General features: G+C 41.8%; 1 protein-coding gene across 1 annotated transcript; it reads left to right on the top strand.

Annotated features, from left to right (window-relative positions):
- The first annotated feature begins 236 nt into the window (after positions 1-236).
- On the top strand, positions 237-17219 carry LOC102444078 (cell cycle control protein 50C-like). The gene is made up of 7 exons (XM_006130683.5): positions 237-2620; positions 5143-5253; positions 6931-7032; positions 9538-9628; positions 12297-12437; positions 13410-13619; positions 15863-17219. Exons 1-7 carry the CDS (start codon positions 2417-2419, stop codon positions 16057-16059), a joined length of 1056 nt encoding a protein of 351 aa, XP_006130745.1. The 5' UTR covers positions 237-2416; the 3' UTR covers positions 16060-17219.
- Position 17220: the final 1 nt, after the last annotated feature.

The following is a 17220-nucleotide window of genomic DNA, read 5'->3' as shown; positions in this document are numbered from 1 at the left end:
TGAGTTCTTGTGCAAGAAAACTGATGTTCTAATGTATGAAATCAGTGCTTCTTGCACAAGAACTATGATGCTCCCACTCAGGAATAAGCCCTCTTGCGCAACTGTTCTTGCGCAAGAGGCCAATGTAGACAGGCAACGTGAATTTCTTGCTCAAGAAAGCCCAATGGTTAAAATGGCCATCAGAGCTTTCTTGCGCAAGAGAGCGTCTACACTGGCATGGATGCTCTTGTGCAAAAGCACATCTCTTGTAGATGCCAGTGTAGATGCTCTTTTCTGGAAGAGTTTTTGCACAAGAACTCTTCCGCAAAAGAGTTCTTGCGCAAAATCATGCCAGTGTAGACGTAGCCTTCATGTTATGTGATATTTTTTTCCTCAGAGGGAAGCAGTAGGAGTAAGTAGGGACAAAATAGAGGGATCCTGAAAAGTCACTGACAAGCAAACAAAACATTATTAGAATAACCTTTTCTATCGTTTGTCATATCAGGTATGTAACTATTTTATGATTCTAACTTCCATGGGATTTATTACATTGTGACTAAGGCAGCGACTGTTATATCTGTTACTGGTATTAGAACCTGAGTTTGACCTTTAAACTAATTGTGGGTGACAAAACACTCATGGCTGGATGTTAATATATTTACTAAATAGCATGTGTGCACTATGGCGTAGTAGCGTTCTAATACAATCCAGCTAATGTCGGACCAGGAAAGAATTAATCAGATCCACTTGTTTGTTCTTTTTATGCCAAATGACTATTTGCAGGAGAATAATACAAACCATGATTCACGAGAATGTTCAGAATTTGAGTCTTCCACTGGAAACAAGGGGTCCTGTGGCATTTTAAAGACTAACAAATTTATTTAGGCATTAGCTTTCGTGGGCTGGTGCCCACTTTGTCAGGTGCATCTGATGTCATTCCTACTACCCTTCATGAAATGAGCTGTATTTGCACCTCCGCTCTCTCTTTGGAAGCCGTCTTATCTTGAAAAGTGCCTTGTAAATAATAGTATCATGGAGCTCCATATTTGTCTCGCAGATCAAAGCTGCTCAGTTTACAAGTAAAAAGAGTTCTTGGCATACTGCTGGCCTTGCAAGCTCCGGTAGGAATCTGAAATCAAGAAGTGACTTTTCTTTCTTCTGAGTCAGTAGTGAGACAGTGCTGTTGCCTAGTGTTAGTGGCTATGGTGCTGCAGCAGTAGGACCCTCTTTCAAATAGACTTTAAACTGAAGCCCTGAACACTTGTGATGAGTAGAAATCTTATCACTCTTTTCAAGAGGTTTATCTGGTTTCCACAGCAAATAAAGTTTTTGTTACTAGAATTTTAGATAATTCTGATTACTGTGATGTCAGAATCCAATTTGCTGTCCCTTGGGTGTGTTGGCTCTATAGAGCATGTAGAGTAAAATACACTCATTGGACTAGTTGTGCTCATTGTGCTCAAAGTACAATAGAGGGAGGGGTGTACCAAAACAAGCACTGGAGAACTCAGAGGGTCATATCAACTTTCCAAATGCTGTGCCCTTACAAAAGGCATTGCAGTTTTTGCCTTGGGACTCATCCTATACAGGGACTCATTCAAGACGGAATCCTCTTGTAATCGCCATTCTTGCTTTTGCTAACACAGCTCTGTTTAGGGTGACTGTGGAAATAAAAGGAAGAGAAGGAGTAAGGGACCAGACTATGCACAGACATTTCAAGTAGCTGGCAGTACTCCTGCAAGCGATCAGCAGCTCAGAACCTAGTGGAACTTAAAAAAACTCTTTACAGTAGAACCTCAGAGTTATGATTTAACTGGCCAGTCATCCACACACCTCATTTGGAACTGGAAGAATGCAATCAAGAGACATCCCCCCCCAAAAAAAAAGAGGAGGAGGAGGAAAACAGTAAATATAGCCACTACTGAGGAGGGGGGAGGAAGGGAAAGCAGCATTTTTCTTCTGTTTAGTAAAGTTTCCAAGCTGTATTAGATCAATTTTCAGTTGTAAACTTTTGAAAAATCCACCATAATGCTTTGTTCAGAGTTACACGCATTTTGGACAACCATCCATTTCCAAGGGGTTTATCACGCTACAGTTCTAGTGTACTAAGTGGGGCAGCGGAAGAAGACTCTTAGTAACTTTCCCAGAGTGTCAGTGTGTGTGGGATGCTGTCCCTGTAGCTGACTAAAGTACACCTGCGGCTGATAGCACCAGCTGATTAAAGTGATTAAGGTCACCAACGGACATGATGCGCTTGTATTGAGGAAGAGGTCTAGTTAATAAGTAATCCCAGGAAGTAACAAAGGATTGTAGAAACAATACAGCGTCCGACATCAGAGAGGCTCTCACAATTTTAAAACTAAGCTTAAGAACACACCAGATACCCTCACCCTCCACCCCCTCCCCAAAAGATACACTCCTCTCCAACAGCAACAGCATGAAAAATAAGGACAACCAAAGTGCACAGGAAAGTAACCCCAGATGTCCAGATAGCAGCGCATTTAAGCAACAGAAACTGCCAGCTTGGAAGCCCAAGCTCACAGCTTCAACTGTCCTCTCCAGCTTCTTTGTCATTGGACTCTTCTGCCTCCTTGTGGGAATCTGCCTAATATTATCTGCAAGAAGCGTCAACGAAATTCAGGTTTGTTTGGGATCATTTTCTTAATGAGTATTAGTAGAGGGGGGCTCATGTTTGGGAGAAAATAACTGTTTGTGCTTCAGACCAAAGGGGTAGTGATTCTATCATGGATGTACTCAAATTAGCTCACAGTCCATCATGTGAAAGTGGTAATTTACCAGATGGAAATATCTGGCACATTGCCATTTGTCCCTGGGAGGAAATAAACTGTGGTAACTCTGATGCTGTTAGGCACTAGAAATATGTCAAATATTTGCCAAGCCAGAATTCTAAAACACAAAGAGATTCCTCATTTGTTAATCATGACTACTGCAAATAGAAAAGGTTGAAGGCCATTTTCAAAATGAAAGTTCTAGATTCAGTCCACTGACTTGTTACCTCCGATTACATTGTCCTTTTTGAGTGTTTAGAATTCTAGTGTTTGTGTAAATGACCGCGAATCTTTCAAGATTCATGGTCAACTCTAGCAAAAATTGTTACTGGGCTGATAAATTGGTTTAGAAGTTCATTATTTGTTCTTCTCTAGTTTTGAACAATTGTCATCCACGTGGGAAGCAGTACAATGCTATGAGTACCAGTCACACAGCCTAGATAATTAATAGAACCAGCAAACATCAGGATTGATTTGTGATTGACTTGTGAACAGGAAAGAAGGATAAATCTGCAATTTATAGTATTCCCAGTGAATAATTCAACCCGGTTTAGCTGTAATTAGGTAATTTAATATCAGTTCTATGGGATGTGTGCGTAATGTTAAAACACGGAATGATTTACACTTGGTCTCTCAGTGAATTATTTGGCCAGCACATGAGGATGGGCTTCAAGTTCTCTCTTCAAACTGCTAAAGCACATTGCCATCTGTGATACACATACTGTATATATCACCCTCTAGAACTGACACGTACAGCCAGATTATTGCTTTGGAGGTGGAGGTGGGGGCGGGGACAAAACAAAATAGTACAAGGTCTTTTGCGTGGGACAGTTACCTTCTAGGAAAAAAATGTGGCTTGTTTTTCCATTAGGATGGTCTCACAACCCAAACTGGGCCTCTTACCGTTTGTAGTCTAAGTATGCACTATAATGGACACAATATAAAAATAAAAAGAAATTGTCGGCCCTCGTTATACATTTTTGCTAAATGTTAAAGTAGCAGGGTATTATTTTTGAGTTGTGAAATGCACTCGTTTTGGATAAAAGATACAAAATAAGTGCAAACTATTAAACACAATTAAAAATAATGCTCTTTTCTATATAGATTTTGCCTGACTCTCACTCATGCTCTGCTCTCTTTGTGCTGCTCAGGTGGGACGAAAAAAGCAGAAACTGGTTTCATCCCCCACACTTCAACTGGGGATTTCCCTATTTGTTTTTTGTTTGCTAAGGATGCCCAGTGAGGCTGTGTCCAGACTCGAGGGTTTTTCCGAAAAAAGTAGCCTTTTTTTTTAAAAACTTCCCCTGCGTCTAGACTACAGCCGCGTTCTTTCGAAATTAAATCGAAAGAACGCGGCTTTTCTTTCGATGGCGGAAAACCTCATTCACGAGGAAGAACACCTTTTTTCGAAAGTGCTCTTTCGAAAAAAGGCGTTCTTGAATGCAAACAGGGCTTTTTCGAAAGAGAGCATCCAGATTGCCTGGGTGCTCTCTTTCGAAAAAGCGGCTTGCTTTTTCGAAAGTACTGCTTGCGGTCTAGATGCTCTTTTTTGAAAGAGGCTTTTCAAAAGTATCTTTCGAAAAAGCCTCTTTCGAAAGAGGCTTGCAGTCTAGATGTAGCCCCAGTGCTGCGACAGCATAAATGGCTCCTATAGCAAACTCCCTGCAACTCTGGATTAGAGGGGAGGAATCCCCAACACTCCAGACCTTGTTATCTGTCAGACAACCTATGGGGATGGTTACCATCTGACGGAATTCAGGTCAGCCTTCAGGCCAGTCTGAACTCCTTCCAGGCTGGTAGAAAGCTTGCTAAAGAATCTGGGTAACATAAGAATTGGACCTCCGGTGGGATATTAGGCATAACAGGGAACCTAGCTCTGTATACTTACCCTCTTTGTTGGAGTATGAATCACAGTCGGAGCTTTCACTCTCAGACCATCTGTCTGGCTGAGAAGGGCAGGCACCAAGCTATTTGAGCGTCTGTGGATTTATCACATTGTGAGACCGGTGGAGTGCTATAGAACAGGGCAAGGCACTGCCCTCAGATGGGTGAGGGTACTGGCCCCTCAGGAATCAGCACATAAGTCTCATGAACAGGATTTAAGTTAGGGGTCGGATTTTTCAAATGTGTCTTTGAAAAGTGGCTTCTAAGTCCCGCTGACGTCCAGTGAGATTAGAGTTGCTAGGTGTATAAGTCACTTTGGAAAAATAAGACACAAGTTCCAGAGTTTCTTTTGGGCTTTTGAAATTTTTACCCCTGGTTACGTGCATGCCTGCCTCAAGCAAGCCTGAAGAGAAAGGACTGTAGACCCTGAGAGCTGAGAGTCCAAGTGGAGTTTTGCAGCCTAATGTTTGCACGTTTCTTTCTTTGACAGATTGACTATTCAGATGTATGTCTGAATTGTTCAAAACTGCGTGAAAGCTCCTCTAACTGGGATAAAGAATGCAACTGTTTCGCCCACTTCACTCTGCAGGAAAATATGCCGGTAGGTAAATGTGTGGAACCCAGCATAGACTAAAGTTCCTATGTTTCTGTATGTGTAAGTAGTATACATTTTGCCCTTTAAATGACACTAAGCCAGTTCCTGAAGGGCTTTATATCAATATCTTTCACAAACCTACAGCTCTTTATACCCAAAATATGTCCTTTTAACCATTGTTGCTATTCGTTTTGTAACTCCCATAAATTAAGCAAGATCAGCTACATTAATACTTAGACTAGAAACCTCACAGCTGAAAATCAGAGCTGAAAGAAGTGCTGTTGATTCAAGAGGTGACTTCTCTTTCTTCTGAATCATTCGTGAGTCATTGCCTTAGTAGTGACCCAGTGCCACTCCCTGGTGTTAATTGGTACTGTGCAGTTGGGTAGGACCTTCTTTCAAACAAGACATAAAACTGAAGTGCTGGCCACTTTTAGTCAGTTAAACTCCTCCAGCTATTTCCACAAGTTACAGTGTTAATTGTCCAGTGTTCTAGGACAAAGCTAGTGATTTTGTTCTTCAGTTTCAGTTGGAAAAGGCATTCTTCATTTCCTGTGCTACACTGCTGGGTAACGTTGTTTTGTGCTGTTAAAGCAAACCTTCTGTTTTGTCCTAGGGGAGGGAGGGTGCATTTCAGTAGTGAATAAAGTGATCCTTTAAAGTTTAAACTGTGTGTTTGTTTAAATTTATAAAGCAGTTTTAGGATTCTTCAGAGTAAAGGGGCTATAAAACATTAGACGTGAAAATCCCTCAGCCATAAGAATGGGTTGAGATTTGAAGAACATTTGAAATGAAAAGTAAAAATGTCAGTTTCTCATATTGTATGTATAAACTGGTATTTCTGCTGCTTGTATTAGGGCTGGTCTGTAGATTCAAGAACACTTTCAAAAGAACTAAGGGCTTGTCTACATTGCACTGCAAACAGGCCAATGGGGGTGTGAACTGCAAACTGCTCTAACATGTTGCTCTCTATCTAGCCCTTGTAGACCTGGATGGTGCAAATTAAAAGTTATCTACCGAGCATTAACGTAATACTGTGGACTAAGCCAGTGCATGGTGTGCGGTACTGAAGGGGTCATTAGAGCACTCTGCAGTTCACATCTTCATTGATTGGTCTTTGGCACCATGTAGACAAGCTTCAAGTCTCCTTTTCAATAGGGACTTAGGAGCCCAAAGTGCCTAGGTCACTTTTCAAAATAATAAGATTTATACTCCTAACCTGGTAAGCATTTTTGAAAATTTTACCCTCGATCTATATCACTTCAGTGAAGCACAAGTTCTAACTTTACTTTACATTTATTTATTTTTTAAAAATGATAATTGCATTTAATAATCTTAACATAGTTAGAAAACTGTGGGTCCAATCCTGCAACCTTTACAAATAAAGAGACTGTAACCTCAGTAGAACTACTCAGACATTTCCAGAATTACAGCCAACAGTGCCACTTTAAACAAAATTTCTTGCTTGGGAAATCATGGTATTCTCTCCAGGCTCAATCCACAAGCCCAAGGTAAGTGAATGTTTCTGGTAAAATAGTTAGCTGAAATGTTAACAACACATCCATCAGGCTGTCATTCCCTCCTCCCCTCTCCTCCCCACTATGTTTTTTTAAAACAGTTTGTTAAAAAGACCTATATTAGTTATGTTCTCCTCATCCTATGTTATTCTCTTTTGTATTCTAGGGTGATATTTTTATGTACTATCGCCTGCAAAACTTTTATCAGAACCATCGTCGGTATGTTCTCTCCAGAAGTGATGCACAATTGCTAGGCCAAGATGTAAATGTAAGTTATTGTTACAGCATCAATATTTTCATCGGGTGGGGTTCTTAGTGTGTGGAGAATTACCTTAGCCTCGTTTAGGCTCACAATGAGGGAATCTGGATGGCTCTGGGGAATTGTAATGAGACAAAGCATTTGACTATTAGGTCCTTCTCCTGGTTCTTCAGTGGCCCATGTGAAATGAGCTAGTGAGAAAATGATGATGTCTTTGTAGAGAGGGAGGATTAAAGCATGGGTCTGAGAGTTGAGGTCTGGATTGTATTCCTGTCTGTGCCACAGACTTGCTGTGAACTTGGGAAAGTCACTTTGCTGCTCTGTGCATTAGTTTTCTCATTGGTAAAATGTGGATAAGACACAACAGGACTTCATTCACAGGAGTTTTCTTGGCACTTTGACATCATCTGGAAGAAGGTGTTACAGAAGCACAGATTATTTATTATTGGTGGCCCCAGTGGACTAATGTCTTCTTGTCCCTAGAAATGGGCTGTCCAGTTCATGGTTGGGGGTATAGCTGAGGAAACATGGGAAAGGTTGCACTGCAACTGCCCGTACTGCATTGTTTCTGTGGATAAATAAAGGCTATCAGCTGACACTCCAGAGAAAACCTTCATCTTTTACAACACTAACTAGAAAGGAATAGTAGCTTAAAACAAGAGCGCACAAGTGATGCTTATCAACTTCAAAGTCATGTCTGTTGGATGGTATTTTTAGTATGGGCTAGGGAATTATTCTGAATTGACCTATTTCTTATCTCTCTCACTCTTTCGGAGGAGCAGTTGGGTAGGAAGTATAGGGTCGGGAGGAAAAGGTTGTGACTTCACCATTCAGAAATGGATAATGAGAATTTGATATGTCGTAAGATCGCAGCACCTACAGCTTGACTATAGAGGAAATAGACTAAAAGTAGCTCTGTAAATGAGAGTCATAAATCTGTGCCCCATTTCTCTGGTTAAAAAATCATTTCTAGTCTTACACCTGCCTTTGGGTCTTTCTAACTTTTTTTTGGTTTTACAACCACAGTTGCCTTTTAAAAAAATGTTTCTCCTCTGTTGCTGTGTAATTTCAGATCACCAGAGTTCCTCCTGGGGTGTCTTGTTCCAACAAAGCCCCTCTATTTCCCCTCTAGGCTAGGCTGTAATTATAAAACAGACCTCAATATTTTTATTCCTCAGTTTCTTTAAATTTTGAAGCTCTATATCTGGGCCATCTCAGTTGTGGGCAATAGGAAATGTGGTCAGCTCCCTGGGGCTAAGTTCCCTTTCTCAGCTCTTTAGTGAGTGTCATCTCCTTGAGGTTAGAAGGCACTATAAGCCTTTCTGCTAACCTTTCCTACTTAGCACAGTTTGCAGAGATGTTGCAACGCTTCGGTAATTAAGTACATTCGGTATTCTAACTTTGATAACATAAATGATTTGATTGTCTTAGAAGTTGTAACATGCGAACAGGGAAGCTGTCCTAAGCTCAGTGCCTGGAAAAAGAGTTTTGATATGTGCTTCGAGGTCTCTACAGATCACCATTGCTGAGAATTGTTAGCATTATTGAAGGTTTGCTAGCAGTTTTAGACCCAATTTACATGAGTTGGGGACAGAGCTATATGGCATTTGTCGTGGGGAATTGATGACACCTAGCCATTTTTATGCATGTCTTCAATCCATGGTAAAGGCTTAAATAAGTCCAGTGTTTAGCTGAGTTTGGGAATACAGTTAAATGTCCTGTCTGTGCTGAAAAATGGAACCACCTGAGTCAGGGACTATAACATTGTAACTCGCTGTAATTGTTATTTGTAGTACTAGACTAGATGGGCCCTGAGTGCTGAACAGTCAGCCTTTGAATGCCAGGCCCCTTGAAGGAGTCTCAAATGGAGTTCCGACAGACTGAGACAACCAAAACCATTTTTTAACAGATCAGCCTGCCCTTACAGCAGCATTAAGGCCCATTGTTACAACATCACTGTAGCACAGCTGTGATTATACCATGGACTTCCACTGCAGATGGGACAAAGCCTTTTTATAATCCTGTTAACAGACCTAAGCTGCTTTTTCCGTGTTGCATGCATTCCCTTGTCTGGAAAATATGAATAGGAACAGAAAGAAGACCAGAGAAAACAAGTCTCTATTGTTTTCAATATGTTTAGTTTCTGCATAAACACCTTCATAATTTCTCCTGTGTAGTCAGTTGGTTTTCCCTGTTTGGGTGGATTTGTCACACAGCAACAGTCTACCTATGCTGGGAAGTATGCTCCCAGCAGCTGTATAGACATAACCCTCAGTCCACTAGACCACAGCAGGTAAGTCTCACCCTAGTCTCGTTCTATTTGGGCCCATCACTAATGTAATTGGAAAGCACTGGCAACGCCTACCACTCTTGGGTATTTGGTGCTTTTGTTTTTGGAAGGTGTTTTTGTCTTGCTTGTTTGTTTGCTGAAAGAGGGAAATAAGAGTAAAAGACTGACCAAAAGAAGTTGATCTGGAAAAGACATTTCTAATTGTTCTTTGACCTTGAGTTCAGATTCAGAACAGCTATTGTGCACCTTTCGCAACCTATCCAAATGGAACTCCAATGGCTCCCTGCGGCGCCATCGCCAACAGTATGTTCAATGGTAAGTATCTTCCACAGCTGATATATTCACCTGCACAGAGGTAGTCAATTTAAATATCTCTGTGTCCCAGAGACCTCACAGAGCCCTGTCTAAGTGCTGATCTTCGCATGTTCTCTGATCCTTACATCTCTGTCTCTCTCTCTCTCTCTCTCTCTCTCTCATATATGGCTGTTAAACCATTTGCAGGTGATATAGCACCCTGATTGCTGCACTGCAATGACTTCACTTACATTACTAGTGAGACTCCATGCGAGTGCAAGAATTCGCCCAGATGATCTGAGGAACTGTGGAATGTGTATCCTAGAAAAAGAGGAAGACAGTATTTTACAGACTGAACCTTATATTCTTCCTATCTTGACAACAGGCTATGGGGCTACGTCTAGACTGCCGCTTTTTATCGGCAAAAGGTATGCAAATTGTGCTCCGCAATTTGTGTACCTTTTTCTGATAGTTTTGTCAGAAGAGGCTTTTCTGAAATTTGGCCTGTCTACACTGAGCCAAATTTCAGGAAAACCTCTTTCAGAAGAGCCCTTCTTCCTTGTGGCATGAGAAAGATAGGGCTTCTGAAAGAACTCATCTGCCCTTCTGCAAAAAAATGTTTGTATCCCGGAAAAACTCTGTGGTCTAGACATTGCCTGGGTGAGCCTGAAAAACTCGACTTCTACAGGTTGGACCTCCAAAAACTGGGGCTCCCTCATCCAGTAACATCCATGGTCTGGGACCAGGGCTGGAGCCCTGGTAGCACAGCTGGGGCTGTGGCAGCCGTGGTAGCACAGCTGGGGCTGTGGCAGCCCCAGTAGCTGGGCCAGGGCCAGGGATGCGGCAGCCATGGCAGCCCCAGTAGTGGGGCCAGGGACACAGCATCCCTGGTAGCAGAGGCGAGGCAGGGACTTGGCAGCCCCAGGCCAGGGCTGAGGCTGCTGTAGCCGTGGCAGCAGGGTTGGGTAAGTGGCAGTCCAGGCTGCCGGGGCCGCACCATCATGGCAGCCCAACAGGGGGAGCGGCTAGGGCTGGTAGCAGAGAGGGTAGGCAGGCTGGGGGGCCAGTAACAGGGGACCTCGCCTGGTCCAACAAATTCCCTCATTCGGGGCCAATCAGGTCCTGAGGGTGCTAGACCACAGAGGTCCAACCCGTACTTCAATAGAGAGACCAGCTTAAAAGTGCGTGGCTCATTCTTGTTATGGAGAATCTGATTTAGGCTTGATCTGCACAAACAGTTGCACTGTCTTAACTAAAATTGTGTTTCTAAGATGATGCAAAACTCTCTATGGATACACTTGTATTGGTTAAATAATCCTGGCTTATAGTGATTTAACTTGTCGATGAATTTACATGTGCAGACTAAACTCTTTTAGCTAGTTTTAAATCAGCGTAAAGCCAGCTTGTGCACATCAACTGCTTTTGTACAAGCATAATTACAGCAAATCGTATCTTTTTCCCCCCCGATATAGTTATACTGATACAGCAACTCTAATATGGACACCGTTATATTAGTATATCTTGCTCCTCTTCTCACAACTTCAGTGTGTAGAGAAATAAAGACAAATCAGAATGCTTCTCCAAGGCACGAATGGCGTGGGTTATAGTTTTACTGAAAAATAAGTGCAATTTATACAGCAAGGTAACTTTCTCCTGTAAGATCCTGGTAGAGACAAGGGACAGGTAGTTTTTAACTCTTTGTATTTTATTGAGGAAAACCCCGGGTGGGGGGGTTTAGTGTTGACCTCAGCTAGCAACATTGTGGTGAAAACTATCTGTATTCTGTCTCCACCAGGATTTTACATGGAGAAAGCTATTCTGATTTTGTTCTCAGAAGCTACCAAGTTATCGTTGACAAGCTAATTAATAAAGAATTAGTTATCAGGTTTTTAAAAAATCCATTAGTTCAAAGTGGTAGCTATTTGTTCCATTATCTCTTTGCATATTTTTCTCAACATGGACAAAAATTTACAGTCTGTTCCATAAAAATGCAAGGGTAGCACATAACTCTAGTATACTTTCCCTTCATTTCTTTTTGGATGTTGGAAAAGATGATTAGAAGAAATTGCTGGTAACAAACTACAAAGGAGCTTTAGCCTATAGCAGCTTCAGTTAATGAGTCTTCTTCCATATGACTTTGACATTTGATTTTTGCATATAATAGAACCTGTTTCTGAAATGCAAGTGGAAACTTCAAACTGCAAACTGGATCACATTCATTTCAGTTACCCTATCTGACAAAATCCAAAGCAGAGTACCTGTAATTAGAAAAGTAAGCCCTTTCATAGACTGTAACTAGCATTCCTGGTCTAGCATCTCAGAACAAACAAACAATTTCAGGTGACACAATCCCAAGAATTTGATCACAGAGGAATCATGAGATAGCATCTGTGAGTATTCTGTCAGAGTGACACAAGGAGAATTTTCAATAGGGATATGGTCAGCTTTTTACATTGCCAATTCAGGAAAGGTAAATGGTCCTTTATTTGTGAAGCACACAAAATGTGTACATGATAAAGTAATGATAAAACCCTCACCTAGTCTTTTCTTTCCATTTGTTCACAGGACTCTCTCTTTCTCCCTCCCTCTCACTCTGTTCAGAGTTTCATCTGGTCACGTTCACTACTGGAGTGACTCTTGGAAGTTGTAGGCCTATTAATAACATATATTACTTCGGCTCTACCTGCAGATACTGTTCAACTTTTTTACTATGTGAACTCATCCACTGCTATCCAAGTGCCATTGCTGAAGAATGGAAATAGTTGGTGGTCAGATAAAAATGTGAAATTTCGGAATCCAACATCATACAATCTTTCTTCTGCATTTGCAGGTAAGAATGATTCCATTGCCATGCCTTAGTACAGAAGTGTTTCTTCTGTTTGTGGAAATCTTCTGCGACAGGCACAATCTCTTGGAGAAGGGTCTAAATGTTCTTCCTGAAGGCCCAGGAGAACTTGCCCAGGAGAAGCACAGTGAGAGCAACCTCACGAGATCTTCTCCAGCTTTTCAATGGGAAATTCACCACATTTGGGAAGGAGACTGGGAGATGCTATGAAGAAAAAAAGATGTTCTAGACGGTCAGGACAGTGGAGCCCCACTATGTTCCTCCTCATCCTCACCCACTAAAGGTCCGGGGCAAAATGCATTAACCAAATGGAATCACATATTAAATACGTGTTCATCAGCACTGTTTTGCTATTACTATTAGTTTGTATTGCAGTAGCATATAGTAGTCCCAGTCATGGGCCCAGAACCCCATGTTGCTAGGTGCTGTACAAACACAGAACACGAAAACGGCCCCTGTCCCTTCAGAACGAACAACCTAAATATTGTAGAACACCTTTCAAATTAATGACAAATAAGATGCATATGGGTGTTGCTCTTTTAGAGCATTTGTACGTATCCAGAAAAGAATCAGTGAATAAAAAAGAAAAAAATAAAGGTGAACAATGAAATGCGGAGGGAAAGTTGCCTTATAATTAGAGTGGGGTACTATTCCTGTACATGTCACTTTGCCTCTTCTGAATGGTTTCTCCATTTATCAGATGAGGCTAATACTATGTACCTACACCCACAGAGGTTTTGTGAGGTGAGGTTCATTAATGTCTGAGAGGTGATCTGAGATCTTTGGATGGAAAATGTGTTCTGCTCTGTGTCTTGTGGATAATGGATAGAACCTTTGTCTGGTCTGTATTTTTGGTTGAACATCAGAAATCCAGAAGGATTAAATAATTTTAACTACCTATCTTAGAGGTGTTCTAACCATTTATAGCTCATCCCTAGTCTCCATCTTCCTCTGCAGGAACAGCAAGGCCTCCTTACTGGCAGAAACCAGCCTATTTACTGGATGAGAAGGATGAAAGGAACAATGGCTATATAAACGATGACCTTATCGTCTGGATGCGGGTGTCAGCCTTTGCCACGTTCAGAAACCTTTACCGTCGCCTCAGCCGTACAAACCAATTTGCTGATGGTCTCCCAGCAGGGAATTACACCTTCCACATTACCTACAGTATCCTTTCCTCTTGTTCAAGGCACTCCTTAATTTTTAGGCAGGTAAAAAATAAGGATGTGAGTGAGTAGTTGATGAGTGACTCGATTAGTCGCTTCCTCCCTGCCCCCCTTGCTGCCTCTGCCAGAGAGAGGCAGCAAGGGAGGAGGTGCAGGATCTGGTGCAGGGGAAACTGACTTAAAAGCCGGGTCCCCCCAGCACCATCTCCATGGGGTGCAGTGGGGATCTGGTGACGCTTCTGCCTTTGAAATGTAGCAAGGCTCTTGCTACATTTCAAAACCAGAAGTGATGTAGGGAATCTGGGGTTAGCTGTGGACTCGAGCAGTCCCTTGCTGGCCCCGCGCTCCCTGCCTTTGAAATGTACAGGAGCCCCCCCCGAGCTCTTGCTACATTTCAAAGGCGGAGGCACCTTTATCAGCTAATCAAATAGTTGATGCAAATTACATCGACTATTCGATTAGTTGATTAATCTAAATTTAACATCCTAAGTAAAAAAAAGGAGATGCCTGTTAGTGTGGTAATGTACGCCAGTAATATAACAAAAAAAAACCTAGTTTGGGGGCAGCCCTGGATTTCCTGCAGCCTGGGCTAGTGCAGTTAAGATATGTCATTTAAATGGTCCTTATCAGGCCAATATGTGACACTAGAGTTAACTGCTGAGGCAGCTTCAGGCATGAACTGTGGCTGGAAGCAACACCAGCTTTGGTACAGATTCTGGGAAAATAAGAGACCTGGGCTTTATCCACACAGCAAAAATGGAGGGATGGATTGATACTGATATAATTATACTCCTCTCGCTTCCCATGTGGAACAAAATACAGGACTATGTAGCACTTTAAAGACTAACAAGATGGTTTATTAGATGATGAGCTTTCGTGGGCCAGACCCACTTCCTCAGATCAGATAGTGGAAGCACTATCTATTCCCATGTGGACACACTCCAGGTTTCTCTACACTGCAGTCAAGGTTGTGAATGGCAGCTTGTGGTTCTCTGGCTAGTGTACTAAAAACAAAAGTGAGAATGCCATGGCATGCACTTCCATGAGGGCTGCGTGCATGAGTACGCAGTCCTGGGAGTCAAGCTGGCTTGTGGAGCCCGTGCTGAAGATCGTGGGAGAATCTTCCCTTTTGTTTTTAGTGGGCTAGCTAGAGTCCCACTAGCATGGAGACATTTACATGAGCTGTCATTAACACCTTCGGCTGCAGTGTAGATGCCCCTTACTCTACTGTGGGAGAGCTACTTTCTGGCTCAGCTGATGTTAGTGGCTCTCAGCTTTTCCAGACTGCTGTTCCCCTTTCAGGAGTCTGATTTGCCTTGCATACCCCCAAGTTTCACTTCACTTAAAAATGACTTGCCTATAAAAATCAGACATAATGTCTTAGCACACTATTACTAAAAAATTGCTTACTTTCTCATTTTTAACTATATAATTATAAAATCAATCATGTCCTGAATGTGCTGGACCAGGGAGGTCCAACCTGTATTAGTTTGTACTGACTTGGCTAGTGCTTTGTATGTGGTCTGTTATCAGACTAGGAAAATATCTAGATGAGTTGATATATCCCATGGAAGTTCTCTGTGTACCCCGGGGGTAGACTCACTCCTGGTTGAGGACCACTGGACTAGATGGTTAAGAGCCTCCAGTTTACATTTCTTGGGAAGAGGTTTAAGTTAAACTGAATTAAATTGTCCACACATGGGCTTATACCGGAATAGCTATTTGGACATGCATAGTAAAACTCTTCCATATAGACAAGGCCTTCGATGAAGAAATATGACTTAGAATTGAGAGGTGGGGCCATAACAAAGATGCTATGTTGAGTGTCCTCATAGCAGAGGCTGAAGTGACAAGGACAATGCTAAAAGGTCATTCAGTACAATAGCAACCTAAAAGGTATTTTCCCAGTAAGTTTTGCAGGCTGCTTTTAAATATGATGATGCAGCTCCACTGCAGTACAAAGCTATATGTGCATAAATCTGACATCATATTATTAAAGAAATCCAGTGTAATTTTGCTAAGACTGTAGATGCACCAAATGTATATGAATTTCTTACCCTCGCCCAACCATTTTGGGGTTTGTGGAGCCACAAGAGGCAAGGGGATATAGAATAGGTAAAAGTACCATAAATTTTTTTACAAAAAATGCAAAAATTCCTGCCTACTTTGAAGAGTATTTTTTGCACTCTCCTCACTTTTTATGTCATCCTGATTGTTAATGAAACTTTAACTTTGCCTAATCAGATTTCCCTGTAACCAAATTTCAAGGCAAAAAGCAGCTGGTTCTCTCGACCATCACGTGGAGTGGAGGGAGTAACCTTTTTCTGGGAATCGCCTACACGGTTTCTGGCGCAGTAATAGTGCTGGCAGGCTTTGTCATTGCTGCAATTCACTTAAAGCGGAGAAAAAAGAAAACATACTTTCAGAGACATCCCAAATGACATAGGTTTCTGAACAAACATCAAGATACACCTGTGAGCTAGTGTACGGGGGCACTGGGGCGGGCTATGGACCTTTCATGCTGTCTTTCATTTCAGTCATGACATGGATTTGGTAAATGCAAAGGAGTCATAAGCAAAGTGATGATTTGTCATAACCCAAAACAAACATAATTCAGTCAGGGTGGCTTATGGTCTTATTAGCATATGAATTACATAGAAGTACATTTTCCCCTAATGATTGCCCGTCAAAGTCCAAGATGAGGATCAGTAAGAGAAATCTTAGCAATTTTAGAACTACAAACTCCAGAAAGGATATTGAGTACAAATACCCAAGCCAACTGGCCAACCGCCCAGGTCCTTACTCAGTCTTCTGATCTAAGTCCTTATTCAGGTAGAACTCCCATTGACTTCACTGGGAGCTTTCTGTGAGTAACAGTTGATGCCCTGATCCAACCCATCAGGCACTCTCACTGAAATGAGTGGGACTATTCATATGCTTGAAGTTACATACAAGCTTACGGGTCTAATTTTAAAGGTATTTAGGGCTTAACTCACACTGATTTCAGTGGGCGTAAGGTGCCTAAGTGCCTTTAAAATTGGGGTTCTAAGAGCTTTGCAGCGTCGATGCCTGAGTAACGATCTTGAGATTTGGGCCTTTCGGAGTACACCTTTGGACATTAGGAGTTGGGAGAATCATCTTGCTTAACTGAAAGGAGTTGAGTAGAGTTGATTCCTCGCTGAATGCATTTAAACCTTCTTTGCAGCTATTTAGCTGAAGACTGTTTTCTGTCAGGCTGGAGTAAAGGGTCAGCTGTTCAGTGATTTTCTCTGATCAAAAAGCTAAAGTTCAGACTCTCAAGAAAAAGATAGGGCTAAAACTTAAACATGACCATTTAAATGTCAGTATGAACTATTTCTCTGCCGATCGCTGCAGCAGAAACATCTAGCTAACTTGCTTAGACCATAGTCCCAAATTGTCTCTTGCTCATCTGTGCCAAAAAGCTTCAGTAGTCCGCTACAGTCGCCAAGACCTCCAGCTTCTTACCAGATGACTTCTATGGCATTGCCAGTTGAAAAATCAGAGACAAATTGAAAATATAGGGCAGGATGAACTTCATTGAATTTAATCTAAAAATAAATACACAGACTGCTTAATTGTGT

The sequence above is a fragment of the Pelodiscus sinensis genome, chromosome 1 (genome assembly GCF_052426305.1).
Source record: "Pelodiscus sinensis isolate ZL-2025 chromosome 1, ASM5242630v1, whole genome shotgun sequence".
In the NCBI taxonomy this organism is placed as follows: domain Eukaryota; kingdom Metazoa; phylum Chordata; order Testudines; family Trionychidae; genus Pelodiscus; species Pelodiscus sinensis.
This window is presented reverse-complemented; position numbering and strand designations above follow the sequence as displayed.